The sequence below is a fragment of the Cygnus atratus genome, chromosome 1 (genome assembly GCF_013377495.2).
Source record: "Cygnus atratus isolate AKBS03 ecotype Queensland, Australia chromosome 1, CAtr_DNAZoo_HiC_assembly, whole genome shotgun sequence".
Classification (NCBI taxonomy): domain Eukaryota; kingdom Metazoa; phylum Chordata; class Aves; order Anseriformes; family Anatidae; genus Cygnus; species Cygnus atratus.
This window is the reverse complement of record NC_066362.1, coordinates 77,458,594-77,474,398: the sequence shown is the minus strand read 5'-3', so window position 1 is coordinate 77,474,398 and position 15,805 is coordinate 77,458,594. Positions and strand designations below refer to the sequence as shown.

General features: G+C 39.9%; 1 protein-coding gene across 13 annotated transcripts in view; it reads left to right on the top strand.

The window, feature by feature from the left end:
• SOX5 (SRY-box transcription factor 5) overlaps nt 1-15,805 on the top strand; it is a 641,693-nt gene that overhangs the window by 616,599 nt on the left and 9,289 nt on the right. For all 13 annotated transcript variants that reach the window (XM_050715320.1, XM_050715327.1, XM_050715319.1 and 10 more), the window contains 2 exons: nt 9,804-9,912; nt 10,787-10,960. In XM_050715320.1, coding sequence (XP_050571277.1) covers nt 9,804-9,912; nt 10,787-10,960 — 283 coding nt within the window. The remainder of the gene's footprint in view (nt 1-9,803; nt 9,913-10,786; nt 10,961-15,805) is intronic.

Here is a 15,805-nt window from a genome sequence, read left to right as displayed (position 1 = left end):
CAATGGACTGATACAGGCTCTAAATCACCCTGCAACACAGAAGTTAATATATTATCCTAACAATTGTGTGTCCACTTCTTGTTCCCCTTTTCCCTACTCTCTTCCTAATTTTGTCTGAGTTTCTTTGCCAGCAGAAATTCTTCTATGTGGGTTGCAGTCCTCTTTGTTAATGCTATCATCACAGAGCAGTTTTCAAAAAGCATAACAACAAGGCAAGCAGGTATTATGTCATCACCCATCCATCACCCTGTATGTCAGCCTTTCAATAAGTCCAATCAGCAGTCTCAACAGGATTGTTCATATTAAAGGAGTCTTCTATTCAACGGGGCGACTGTATGCATTGTAATTTCTCCCAAAACTTTTCTCAAATTTAATTAAAAACACATGTCAAGTTCGCACACTGCAAAGATCAAAATTGTTTTTGTCCAGCATTGGTAACTAAGCATTAAACATTTTGATTTGCTTCGGCTGAAAGTTTATTCTTTTTATCCCTTTCCTTTTTTCCCCCTATTTTTTTTGCCATGTGCTTTGTGTAGCTTGTGTGTATTTATATTTACAGCCACTGCATTTAATGGCCACATGCCTTATTTTCACAGATGGCCAGTGGAAGACTTCCCCTCCCCCCTTTTCTTTTAGTAAAGCCTGCTTTTGGTTTTGCTACTTTTGTCAGTGCCACTACTCTCAGTTAGCAAGTGCCTACGCATGGGAGGGAGAGATTTTGCAATGAGAATATTTTTTAATTCCTCCAACAATTTTACCTCTGTTTTAAAATGTTTTTTCCTTTCCCTGATTGACCATCATCTACTAAATGTCCAGATATATTTTTCAGAGGAAAATTAAGTGTGTGTGCATGTCTGAATTTAGTACATTGTTATGGTGGGGATGCATGGGCAAGGTCAGCTAATAAAAAATGAAACATACAGAGGGATGGACAAATGCTGCCCACAGATGTGTGCCTGAAATTCCCACAGAAATCAAGGAGAAGGGCATGCAGAGGCACGGGAAGAACTCCTGATCCTTGCAGCTGTCTTAAGTCTGAATGAGAACCTAAGTCTTCATTCACTCCAAAGAGCAAAGGCTGGAGGCGTTCACATGCTAGTGTGGATGAGTGAGGAGTGCAGCTGTTTATACCGTACTGGAAATTTTATTAAGCCCAATAAGGATGGATGAACTTCCTCCTGAAAAAAAAAAAATATAAATCATACAATTGATGTGAGTTCTTGTTACTTCTTTTGAGCTTTTTGAATCTTTGCGTTAAGTTCTAAGCTTTGCCCTACAGCCACGAGAGCTAATTACTTCCTGAGATCTTGTTATTACTTTTACATAACCACATGCCCCCTGTAGCTAGGGCTTAAGCACATTCATGGGCACCAGCATCAGTGCAATACCTCTGTCCAGTGCAACAGAGGCAGTTCTTCTGTGAACCATGCCTCACAAGGCCCCTGGGCAGCTAGCTTGTCCTGTTCTGCCAGTCGTGGTGGGAAGGTGCTTGCTCTGCTGAGTGACAAGCAACTGCCAGTATGTCCTCAGGGTGCAGAACTTCACCTTTAATAATACTGATGCTCATGCTGGGGAGTAAACAAACTAATAAGCCGTACTTCATGACTGGGAAAATGTGGCAGTTTCTTTCTTTGAAGATAGAGTAGGAAGCGCATCAACTTCTTCATTGGGGCTGGAAGAAACGTTAGCAAAGGTTCTGCAGCCTTCACAATTTTAATACCTTCTAGGGAAAATGGGAGAGAATAGTCTACATCTCAATAATGCTACTGCGCAGATGACACACCCATTGTTTAATAAACAATTGCCAGGAAAATGGAGACTGTGTTTTTGCTTTCTCTTTATATGTGTGCAGACCCCCTTTCTCAGGATATGCTTCCTGGGTTGTGATTTTCATCTTGTTTCATTTTTGCTGTACCACCTCTTTTCCCCAGTTAACCCTTCCTTTCCTCACAGACCAGCTGTAGCATCTCTTTCTGACTTGCTTTGAAATCCTTCATTGGAATTTACAGAGCACATTTCATCCAGGGATCTCAAAACTCTTCACAGTGGTTGGAAAATGTCGTGATCTCCATTGTGCTTAATTTTGTGCAGAGCAACTGAACAATTCAGACAAACTTACAGAGCATGTCAGACCAGAAAGCAGTCTAGATGAGAAACTGGATCATGTAACTCTTAACCTATTTGCAATCAGCAGATTACGACTGGATTTGGTTGAGGTCGATGCCTATGCCTGCACTGTAAAAACTTTTATAGGAAGCAGGCAGTGTCTCATCATTCTGCTTTGCTTTTGCTTTCCTTTTGTTTCTTCCTTAAAGAAACAGGTTGATCCAACCCTACCTGCATTTTCATGTAAAAGTCCTGACTTACACTATCTCTCAGAGCAAAAAAACACAGAAAAGGAGGACCTCAGCGTCCTAATTTCCTGTAGAATTGCTACTTTCTGTAAGTTTGTTTCCAAGTCAAATACTATATATATATAAATAATTCTTCCTAGAATAAAGAATTATAAATATATATATATATTTATGTCTTAGGGAGCTGCCCCTTAGGGCTGCCAATTTTGTGAATATTTCTTCCCTTTTATTTCCTCTGTCTTGCTGTGAAAGGTACTGACTTGGGAGCTCTTAGAAACCAAAGTCCTACATCCAACAATGTATGGCAAAGAAAATGACTATACACATTTCAGCAAATTCTTCCTGTGATTGGGTGTCTGTTCTCATGAGGAGAGTGTTTAAGTTCCTGGGCCTGCGCAATCCCTCGTTTTTTTTCCCCAAAATGGCTAATAGGTCACCTCTCTGTGGAGAGCACTTCATATAGATTACAAATCAGATGCAATGGTTTTCAGGTGGTATTGAATGACTCTGGATTTGAATATATACCCTAAACCAAAATATGACACTCCTTTACCAAGTGACGTAGTCCCAATTAAGACTGAATATAACAATACTGAAACAAGTACTGTAAAATCAGGAAGAACTACAAATAAGGAAAGTTATTTTCTTTCTTCTAATGCTGCTTTTAGGTTCTGTGGGTGGATTATTCTATGAAAAAGAGAGATTTCAGATAAGGAAGACTGAAAGAGCTGAGGGGGTGGTGAATGCATTGTTTCTTCATACTCAACTTTGATGCAACAACAACAAAAAAAATCTCCCAAATGATAAATTGCTGAGACATTATAAATAATCTTTCATCTTCTTTGGTGGTCCACAGAGTTTATATAATTGGAAGGCTAAAACCCTTCTTTGTTGTTTCTTCCCTTTTCATTAGTACAGTAGAAGACTATAAAATTGTGCAGCCAGGAGGGGTTTAACAATTACTGAGTCAACATTTGAAAGTCTCACTCTATTTTATCATTTCATGCATGTGCTTTTTATGAGTTTTACAGCCCTGCAAGCGTTACTTAAGCAAGGTCCATTGTAATGGTGGTTCTGTAACTGCTCTTACTTTATTTTGCTTTCCCTAGTAACATGTGCCATCAGCAAGAATCACAATTCCACACACACAGAGAAATGAGAAGCTCAAGGTTACAGTTTTTAGATAAGATTCAGGAGTGCTAGTTCCGGTTCCTAAAACCACCAGACTTGCTGGGCAGCCTTTGACAATTCACTTAAATGTGACACAGTTTCCCATCTGGTAAGCAAGGATAATGATACTGCTTTTTTTTTTTTTTTTTTTTTGTGAGATTACATGGCTAAATTCACTGATGAGTGCAAAACACTTGGGCAATGTGATCTATTACACAGAAAAACCTTTATCTAACTAGAGGAACCCTCCAAAAAGAGCCAAAAATTCTCTTACAGCAATTGTAGGCATAACATGATCTGGACTGTAACATGGTTTGGACCAGGCCATAAGCAGCGTGCACACTATGTGTTTTGAAGGAGTGTGACGTTAATGTGTAGCAGTAGAGCCTGAACTGCAAATAATTCGTCATGTGCAGACTTCTGTGCGCAGCTGGCAATACTGCCAGTGGTTTCTGTAAGTTCTTGCAGCTCTGTGTCACCCATAAGGCCCACCTTCCTCCTGTTTACCACATTTTGAAAGATGGTGGATCAAAATTTTATAACACAAACTATTCTGATGCTTATTATTGCAAGAGGCAGAGGAATTGGACAGAAAGATAAGTTCTACAAAGTCTTCATTCATATCAGATGTAGGATAAGACTCTTCACCTTTTGGGGGAGCTAAGAAAAATGTCATAATTTTGAATGGATAACACCTGGCACCACCAGTGTGTCTGATAATTTAGAATGTTTTTCTGTAGTAAACAAAAGTGAACTTTCATTGCCGGATCATAGTATAGTAGCTTATCTGCCCAGCACTTTAAGATTTTGTGCATATTGACCGAGGATTGTGTCTGAGTGGTTGATATTTACTGGGACTTGCTGAGAGAAGACTTCTGCCTCAGCACCACAACCTACGTTAGATGATGCCACTGGACCTGCTCAATAATGTAAGATAAAAACTATCTTATGAAAACTGCCTATTTGAAAATACCACCTTTAGAGTTTACATGTGAACTCCTCCCCCAGAGCAGGGTGATAAATAGCTGGACAAACTGCACTTGGAGCAAGGGAAATGGGACAGTAAAAAGGACAATAACAGGCAACCATCTGTTTCTTTTTACATGTTGACACCGAAGAGAACAAAGGTAGCATGCACTCTGTCTATCAGTGTGTTTGTAATTCTTAGGTGCAAGAGCTGATGAGCAAGTTTCTCCTTGCAGTCCGTACGTAACAGTGCTTGGCTCTCTCCAGTTTCTCTACAAACACATTTTTTTAGCCTGGCCTTTCAGTTCACTTGGAAAAAGAAAGGCAGGAATGTGAAAAGATGTGCCTGAACACTCCTCCTCTGGTTTTCTACACTGGCTGTATCTCTGCAGACATTAAGCTTAGAGAAAAATAATATCAGGGGAAATGGGGGTAGGGTTAGGGGAGTAGAAAACTGAAGAGTGGACGGCTTCAGTAAAACTGCTAACCTTGAATTATGCAATCGGAAAAACATCTCTTGCCAAAATACAGTTCTCACTGAGTTCAGAGTACTGTCAGTGGTTGCCAAATACCCCAGCCAAAAGGATGTCTCCAAGAGGGGGAGGAGGGGTCCACTGCCATATGCCCGGCATTCGCAGCATTCTGGAAGAATCGCCCAGTCCTTCAGGATTGGAGGCATGTGCTTGCTCTCAGGTGCACCCTCAGCGTTGTTACCCAAGCCCAACCCAAGGCGAGGTCGGCGAGGTCAAAGGGGATTAGGTAGATGTGTCAGAATGTCTTATTTTTCAGACCTTCCAAGGTTTTGATTCACGTTTGTGTAGTAGTGGGAGGAGTTCTGGCAAAGATTATCAGGCTGTTCTACATATGTTTTGACTCTTCTTGTTTTATGTTTCTTCCGTGAAAGAGACTGCAACCAAGTTCTTGTCATTTTTAGATCAATGTTTTGTTAAACTATGACAGCTATCCATGACAGAGAGCCAAGTAACTTTTGCAGCTGACCACAAAACTGAGTCGGACTTGTGGTGCTTAGTCATTTTATATATGTGTTTGTTTTTTTTTTTCTACATGACACATTCCATGTGTGTATGTGTTTTTCTTTGTTCTTTTAAATATAATTGTAACATTGCTAGGAGCTGTGCTACAGATCAATCTTGTCTAGCAGATTACTTTCTTTGATTAATGAAGTTTTAGAAACTTCTCATCACATGCCTATTGATAAAACCTGTCTGGTTGTACTTTGGACAATAGGACTATTGTAGGATTGCTCTCTACAGTATTGTCTTCTTTGTTTTGCCATTTAGAATTTTAGATGATCTAGACAACAAGGCTCTCACTGTCCCTTCAGAGAGTCTCTCCTAGAGTCCAACAGAAATGACCATTAGGACAGTTTGTCTCAACATCTGCCGGAGTTCTTCTTGGAGGTTAAAGAGGAAAAAGATGTTTATAAGTTATCTATTCAGTCTTCTGGGGCATGATCCAAAATTCAGAAATTTAGGAAAAAAAGAGTCACTTTATCTTGAACAAGAGATCCCCATGTTTCTTTGCCTGAAAGAGCAGAAGTATTTGTTACTACTTGTTTCCCTTGCTTTATGCAGTGTGATTTTTAGCAGGTCTCACAAGCAAGTCTTTGCAGCACTTCTCTGGGTCTGGACCAGCCTTGCCTCTGTTTCCCGGCATGATTGGGTCCACGCTCCATTTGATGCCAATCATGCAATGATCATGAGATTAATATTATTTTATACCTTTGTGGTGTGGGGCAAACCTGAAAAGTAGGGATTATCATTCTTGCATCTTGTAAAACCTGAAAGCACGTAGACTTTAAATCAGCTGAACTCACTCACCCCTTTCTTTCTGTGCCTGGCAAAGCAAACAGTTGTGGAGCTTGATACAGTGATTAAATAAGTTTAAGTCCAGCATAGTATGGAGAAATGTGCTGCAGCCTCCTGAATTTCAGTGCTGTATCACAGCTGCTTCATTAACATATGTTGCTGAACCTAGCGTGTATGTACTCTGTCTGCTATCACTGGATGGTACCACAGCTTGCTACTGTTTACACAGCTAAACCCAACATAATGGAGTGGTGGCAGTTCTAAGAACGTGTAATTTGCTATCAAATTAAGGTACTGATGATAAATAGACCCTCTTTTTGTATATCCTTGAAGCCCTTGTGTATCTCTGTCTGAAGTTATTCAAGAGGTTCTCTGAGATGAGTCTGGGCTAGCACTGCCAACAGGTTTCCAGTTTATTTGGGGTCAGGGAGGAGCAGGTATTTTTTTTCCTTTGTTTGTTTGGAGCTTCCATAAATACTTTCTCCATAAACTGAAAGGATTTCTAGGAAAGCTAGCAAGAGGCTTCTATCAAATGGAAAGTAGTAACCCATCAACTGAGCACATTCAAGCAAAACAACATGGGAGTGCTGCTTAGCCCCTTTCAGGTATTTTATAATTTTTAAAGTGCTTTTGTACATTGGGATTGGGGAAAATCAGTTGCAGTGTATTTTGTAGGAAGAGCGTAAGATAGGAAATCAGCACTCTGCTCACATAGCCGGGCTTTTGCATTCTGCCAGAGTGTCACTGAGACTTTCTGTTCTCCAATGCTGTTGCAGAGGTTTAGGAAAGAGCAGGCCTTAGACTTATCTTTGCCTGATATTTTTTTAAACTTCAGTATTTTTAAATGTTAATACAGAAGAGTGCAGATGGCTGTTTTGGCATCCTCTGTTTCAAGAGCAACAATATGCAGAAGTTCTTTTTAACTGCCACCTTAGAGATAGGGATTGAACTATGTTATCATTCTGTGTGTTAAAGTAGCAAGGAGTAAATTAGCACTGTGCTGAAAGGGTGTTTTTCTGCTCCCCCATGTTTCAGCTGTCTAGAGAGCCACCTCCAAGCACTGCAGGTGAGCAGTGCAGCCCATGTGCTCAGTGTCTCTCTGGATTCCCTTCCCTTCCCTTCCCTTCCCTTCCCTTCCCTTCCCTTCCCTTCCCTTCCCTTCCCTTCCCTTCCCTTCCCTTCCCTTCCCTTCCCTTCCCTTCCCTTCCCTTCCCTTCCCTTCCCTTCCCTTCCCTTCCCTTCCCTTCCCTTCCCCTCTTCCATCATGCCTTCACTCTCTCACTTCATCCAGCGTGGCTGTACCTCAAAATGCAAAACTTTTCACAAGATGGATAGCAGTGGAGCATCTGTAGGCTTGTTAAGTCAAACTCTGATAAACGAGCCATACCCACTGTGTACCTTGCAGACAGCATGCCAGAGTATTCGCTGACCTTAAGACTCAATCAGATCATGTAGGGAGTGTGGTTCTGAATGTGACTGCCTCCGACTTCGACAGCTGCACTTACTGCATAAAGAAAAAGCTGTTAAGCCTGTGCCCTTTGCGCTCTCAGCTCTGTTTCTCTAAGAGGTTTATACATGATTCAAGAAAAATCTGCAACAGAATAGCTCCCCTCCCCCATGGCGTACCGAACAAGAGGAGATGTTCTTTTATATTGGAGGTTGGTGGCAACGTTTTTAAATGATTGCTGACATACAAATTTGTGAACTCTATCATTATGAAGTTGATGGCAAATAGATTTTTTGGAGGAAGAACTGTTGACTTGCATTGTGTATCTGAGATCCATTTGGAAGAGATACAAACTCAATTTATTCCTGACGTTTTGTCTGCTCACAGGCTGCTTTGGAAATGAGAGCTAAGTTAAACCACTAAACCAAAGAGTTTGGTAAAGCTAAGTGCCTGAAAAGTTCAGGTGCTTATTTGAAGCTTCTCCAGGCTTTCTGGATCTGCTGTGCCTGGGAAATGTTACCGAAAGCCACTTGCTTGTGATAGACTGACTCTGCCACATGGGATTTTCTTGCAAAAACCAAGAGGATAATCCATCTTGCACTGTTTCAGCAGTGATACATCTGGTTATAGACAGAGCACAAAAGTGATCCATAATGAAAGTGAATGTGAGGGGGAAGAAATTTAACCTAATGTTCCCTAAACTGTGCGAGCCTAGCCACTTGAGCAGATTAGCCTTATTTCTAAAACTCTTAAGAAAATCTTTGGAAAATGACTTCCATGAATTTGAACTGTTCTTTGAATTGCAGATGCAGGGACATCACATTGAGGGAAGCGTTTCTGTATTCATATTGTTCTCGTTTCTGTTTTCTTCTATAATACAACCCGGTGACATTATTAGGCTATACAGAATAGTTGTAAAGTCTCTGGTTGCTGTGTGAAATCTGAAAGTTTTTTTGTCTGTTGATCTTTTACAGTCTTCAGGAGTGAAACAGATCAACAAAACAGCAATCTTTCTTTCAGGAAGAAGCTCAAAAGACTTTTTTCGACTGGAGCCACTTTTATTATAATTCAGCATCATGTCATTTTCTTAGCTTTGCAAAAGGCACAGTGCCTAACATTTTGAAATGTTAGTATTGCTTTCCTGAAAGATTTATTTTTAAACATATGATTGTCAGGAAGATAGAATGTTTATGAGTAATATACACAGGGAAAACAAAAACAGTTGGAAAATGGAACACCTTTGTATTTGTAAAGTCCAACAATGCAGAACAAAGAGAGGTAGTTTGAAGAGAACATTGGAATTAATTGCCCTGGCATGTTGTTCTGGCAATGTCTGTAGACACCACTGCAGCCTGACAGATTAATTGGCAGCACGCACTGGCCTGTTGCAATCCAGGGTTCACAGATAGTTCTGAGTATGTGAATGACGGACGGGCTGTTAGGAGGGTCGGGCAAAACAGTCTGAACAGGAACACAAACCACTGCCTAAGTATCATGCTCAGTCCAGGCTGACCCTTTCCTGAGGCCTGAATAAGTTCAATTTAAAGTTCTTGGGTTTTTCCCCTTATGGTTGCTTCCTAAAATACCACCTTTTAAAAAAGAAAAAGGGCAAAGTTACTCATGTCTCTGCACTTTGAGTTCAGGCTGGAAATAGAGTAAAACAATAAATATGTTGCACAAGAGCGTGTATCATCTAAACTTCCAGTCCAGCTTTGCAGTCCCAGGGACACAGGGAATTGAAGTATTCTTCAGATGTGCATCCAATTTTATCATGCTCAGCTAAACCAATCTTTTCAACTCTATGAAGTTAGCTCATCACAAGCTAATAAGCATGTTTTAAGAAAGTCTTGGTAGAGTCTGCAACCATACTGCCTCCAAAAAAATAGTATGATGTATTCTTTAATACCTGGCTCAGTAAACTGCTGTGAATTAATTGTTATCCAGCTTCCCTATCAATCTTCTACATTACCTACAAACTTTGTGGTTACAATAGTTAACGATTTTCCTGATCCAAATCCTGCCATCTTCCCCATATAGGACAAAACAACACTGGAGACCCTGACTCAGCAGCTGGCAGTAAAACAGAGTGAAGACGGGAAGTTTAGCCACACGATGATGGATTTCAACATGAGTGGAGATTCTGATGGTCAGTACACACGGCTTATCCTTGTTTCTAGTTTTATGTGTACATATCTTTGGGATCTGGGGGACAACCCAAGTGTTTTGGAGGTCTCTGAGGAGTTAAAGGGGTTAGCAATAAGTGGCTATGGAACAAGGGGGGAAAAATGATTCCTCATGTGGTGTTTTAAGTCTGGAGGTGATTTTTAGCCTTCTGTTTTGTACGCTGTACATATCAAGGCAGGACTAAAAATGTATTTCTGATGGTGAAAGTGAATAAAGGAAGCAAATAAATGTGGGATGTGATCATACAGTAAATCCATGAATTACAGACCTGATCATCCATGGATGGCGCACACTCTTTGTCTGTGGGAATTTGTTTGGATTTGATGAAGCAGGCTTAATGTTCTTTTCTTTCTCTGCTGTTGCTTATGTTGTTATGAAGGGGTAAGCGTAAAAACAGGCAGGTGTGTAAGTATTCAATTGCTAGTTAGAGACTTGCTTAAGAAGAAACACCTGATGTTGCCATACATCACACCATTGCCATCACATTCTGTAAACAACAAAGAAAGAAAGTAAGAAGAAAATTTACATTGATAAGTGTTGATTTTAGGTTATTAAGTAGTAAAAGATGTCTTAGGAAAGCTGTTCAATGTTTTATGTTAAAAAACAATGGGAACACTTCATCAAGTCTATACTATGTGATACCGAATCAATAGAATAACTAAAAATTAGTCATTATACAATATACAGTATTTCCTACTGCTTCAAGTAAAAGAAACACCATTAACCTGTTTAGAACACTGACTCATTTAATGTGCAGCACCTGACTTAGGTTATTGATGGCAGAAGCAGCTGTATGATGAAACACAAGTTGGGAATGCTTTTCTCTTTCTTTTTAGGAAGTGCAGGAGTTTCAGAATCTAGAATTTATCGGGAATCCAGAGGGCGTGGTAGTAATGAGCCCCATATCAAGCGCCCAATGAATGCATTCATGGTGTGGGCTAAAGATGAACGGAGGAAGATCCTTCAAGCCTTCCCTGACATGCACAACTCCAATATCAGCAAGATACTAGGTAAGATTGATAGAGCACTGTTCTTCCTGTAGCAAAACTCAGCACTTTTGGTGGAATAGAACTGAGCACCTGGCACAACTGAATTACTGTCTCTAGACTCTCTACTTACCTGCTTAATGACTGCATCAAGGACAGCAGCTACACAAACTTCCACCATGCTGCCCAGTGCTATACATTAACCATAACCTGAAGTGCTCTTGTGACTTTGTAATTACTCAGATTGTGGTGGTGGTTTTGGTGCAAAAATGTGAACTGAATGGATAAAACTGTTTAGTTCACATTTCATTAGGCTGTTGAACAAGCACAAAATGACTGCTATCATGTATTCATCCATGTATTTCATCTAACTAGATTCTATGGGGTAGCACACCACAGTATTTGATGTGTGCTTTAGCACTTTCTGTTCAAAGCAATGGCCACTGGGGAAAGATCCTAAAATACATCCTTTTATTTTATACACTGACAGTTTTAAATTATTTTTATTATGTTCCTGTTATATTAAATTTCCCTTCAGTGCATGATCTCTATCACAAGCTGCTTTTATTCTTAACATTCTGAAAAGAATTCTGAAATCAAAAAAGAAACATCAGAACTAACTTCCATATCCTTAACTCTTCACATCTCAAGCAGTATTTGTCATGAGCAACATCTACCAAATTTCATGCCATAGTTTTCCAACTTTTTACTGCTTGCTCAGATTCCCAGGACCACATTCTGTCCTGAGTTATTCCTCCGTAGGATGCTGAATGATACAGAAGGTGAATAACTGAGGATTTTTGAGGCCACTGAATTACTCTTCTGCAGGAAAAACAAAAACAAAAAACAAAAACTGTGACCGTGTCAGAAATGGTGCATTTTTACCAACACATACTGTGTTACAGAAACTAAGCATCCATCATGCTAGTGGGTAAAAGCTTAAGCAGGGGCCACATTTACCTGGGCTACAGGTTTGGCTGGCTTTACAGAGATGTAAGGCAATTGTAATGGCAGCATTAACCAGTTGCAGGGCTGGTAATACGCTGAGTTTAGTCTGGTCAGGGGTTCAAAGTTCAGCCTGATTAGGGTGGTGTTATGAAAAGTTAGCAGGGGGCAAGTGGAAATGAGAAAAAATTGGTCAGAGGCAGAATGCATTAGCTGTGGATGGCAGACATGATGATATTAACCCATGATTAAAAGGGTGGTACAAGATGATTAGATTAGTTATGGGAGCAGGATTAGAAGGCTAAATAGGTTATGTTGATTTTAAAATAACCATATACTGGTTAAAAGGGATTATACTGGTTACAGGTGTATGATGTGATTAGTCTGAGGACAGGGCAGTAATAGTTTTGGTCTGTTTCTAAATTGAGAGTGGTCCTGGTTAAACCTGTTTTTAAATAATCAGCTTCAAAAATCTACAAGATCATTCTGAATGGCCCTTTTCATATAGAAAGTACAAAGAGAGCTTGATGTTTTCCCTCTTAACTGATTGTTTTGGATAACAACCTCTGACAGCACGCTGCTAATTCATTCTGCTTAAAACAGGCGCTTGAGCTGGGCTGACATTTTACGCAGTCTCTGGGGATCCTGGTTGACATTTTAAAGGGCTTCTAAGCATTTTATAATACCCTAAAATCTGGTTTTAATAAGACATTCTGCTGAAATTGTTAACATAAGGAATCACCTTTTACTATTTGGCGCTAGATCAGGGAGATATGGGGACATCTTTTTCTGATTAGATATACAGTAGTTGGAGTAAAATGTGCAAATTCATTACAGATCTTGTTGAGGTGACAGACAGTATAGCTGACTCCAAACTCTTTACTGTTTTGCTGCCAGATATGGGGAAAAGCAAGGTTTAAAGCAGGAAGAGATGATGTTTCTATTTCTTTCCAGCATCACGTTTAATTTTTTCTATTCCTCCTCTGCAAAAGAGAGGGATGCCCTGATGCCTTCTTTCCTGACAGGAACGTTGCAAAGGTCTCCCCTCAATTGCAAAAGGCCAGTCTTTTGAAGTCAGCAGGGAGCTCTCTGTTAACTGGCATAGGGTGAGCAGCCAGAAACTTACAGTTCAGCTGGTATTAGGGGCTCTTTATTAGATATCCACAATCTTTCCTTACCATTTTTTAGCAGTGCTGCTGCACATTGGGGTCAGAAAGCTCATTGTCACTGAGAGTGGGTTAGATGGAGTTGTCACCCATCAAGGGTCATTTTTGTAGTAAAATGAGAGGAGATGCCCTTCCCAGCACTAGCATTCTCTAGGGATTATGTTTGACACTGTGGTATTATGTTTTGAGCATAAAAATTAGATAACATGGATTTGTCACTAAATTCATCTGTGCATACGTTTGTCATCCATCTGTTCATTGCAACTTAAACTTGTGGATAATGATTTTTTTTTAGTAGATTGTTAAAAAAGTGCTAAAGCGGGTCTGCTGGACCCTATCAATTTAATAATGCATTGTTTAGATATTTTTGTAAATATTTTAATTAATTTCACTGATAAATTTGCATAAGGAGATTAAGAAAAGAAGTTAGACAGTACCTTCAGAAATTCTCTCATATATGCATATGTGTGTGAATACATGCGTATATGCATACCTATAATTATATATGTGCTTGTGTGTGTGCAAGTATTTTTTTAAACACAAAAGCAGCCCGATGCAGATACCCAGATTGGAAGATACCAGTCCCGTGGACTAAAAATTAGGAAGTATTATAAAGAGCTGAAGATTCTTGACAGAGAGACTTGGCTCAAAATCAGTGGTCAGCAGAGCTGTGAACCCCACTTAGCGCACACGTGCATGCACCCGAGCACAAGTGCGTGTGCACTGGTGGGTGCCTGGCTGTCTGTAGCTGCCGGTGCCAGACTCAGATATCTGGCTGTCCTCATCAGCCCTGTACAAGCCTCACGTGGTCACAGTTCTAAACTGTCCTAGCTCATGTTGGGGGCAGGAGCCACGTTTGGTGCTGCAATGTCTAGTAATTTCAGCATTTATTTTCTAAACACTTCAGCCAGCAGATCAGGGAGAGCCGCGTGAGAACCCTGCCTGTCATTATGTATGCGTACAGGGAGGGGATGGGCTCATGTTTTTGTAGTCACGGAGAAAAGCCTTGCATACTTGACCCACTCAAAGCTTTCAAACACAGATGGTAAGCAGAAAGCTCACCAAAGAGTGTAAATCTTCCCTTAAAAAAAATTAAAAATAAAAAAAAAAATCAAGATATTTCAATTACACCTTATTTGGGCTTGGGTTTACGCTAGGCATAGGTACCCGTGTCTGCATGCATGTGTTTATTGACATAAACAACAATCACACATAAAGGTATTGCAAATATATTTTGTCCAAACACAAGGGATTGTCAACCAGTTTTAGTATGCTGATTGATGATACTCAGTCTTACCTTAGCCTGCCTGCGCATGCAAATGTCAGGATTGGAATAGTATATTCTTCAGAATTTCAAAAGTTCATATTTAAGACCAGTTAGAGAGCTGTTTGGATTTTGCATATTAGTAAGAAAATAAATGAAAATGCTAAAATGTAAAAAAAATAGGATTTATCATCAGAAAATGTGCACGTTTTCAAAATTTATTTTGACAGCACTGTTTGTTTAATTATTTATGATACTTCAAAACATACTAGTAAATTATATTTAGTGTATTTTGCAAAAACAATAAAGTCATAGTAAGAGTAGGTATCACTGCAGAAGGCAGCTATTAAAAATTTGCTAGGAAGAGAGGTGAGACTGCCAGGATTTTTGTTGCATTGAGTTAGCAGCTTAGGAAGGAAAAACATAATGAATGACATCTATGTATAAATATTGTATGTGTAACTGCATGTACAAATATTATGCATCAAAATTTCAGTTTTTATGGCCCTGATCCTGCAAAGACTTATGCGTTTGCCTAACTGCATCCACTATTTACAGATCTTTTCACATGAGGGGGTAGGAATCTGCCTGTTTAGGTCTTCCTGTAGGATTGCAGCAAGAAAGCACAGTGGAAGAGGTATTGTGCTGAGACAGAACATTTTCATGAAAATTTTGCAAAAACTGATTTCAATTTCTACCTTTCTGTGTGTTGGTCTCAGAACATACGTGACTATTACTCAGTTCCTGAGCTGCAGGTCCCTTCACAGCATGTAAAACAAATGTCAAGATTTGTTTAAAGTCAGTGAGGTTTTCAGCTTTGCTATTCATAAATAAAAACTGTTTCATCAGTAGGAAATGGGGCTGGGGTGTTTTTTTAAGCCACCAGGACTACAGCTTGTTTGTGGTTAGAGGACTCTAGATTTAGACTAAATTTCATTATTTTCTTCGTACGCTAAAAAGCCAATGTGCTGTTGTCTAAGAGGTAGAATTTGGAAGTAGACCTACATCTTCCTGTGAGAGCTGTATAAGCTTTACCCTGAATTTTTGACATCATTCAACACAAGCCCTATCTATGTTTCCATCTTGCACACTAAGCCAGCATTAGTAGGTGTTCAGTGTCTTGGCAGTCTCCACATGTTTATCACTATGTCATTTAGCCTGAAATCTTGGAGGCACTACAAGTGGGAAGTTGGTGTCACTTTTTCTAGTGACTCCCTCTGCCAGAAAAAACATGGGATAATTTCCCTGCAGGAGACAAAGCTGCTGACCACGATTCTGTAGGCAGAGTTTTGCTACCCTGTCTTAACACAGAGCCATGTCAGGGATGCTTGTGCTGAGCTACGAAGTCTGTTTGGCATATGAAGTACCATGCAGGAGTTTCAGATCAAATCTTAGAAACAATCCATTCATGCTGATACGATGCTCTGCCTAAGCTAATAACAATTAGCAGAAACATTGAACTGTCTCCCATTCCAGAACTAGCTGGAGGATTTC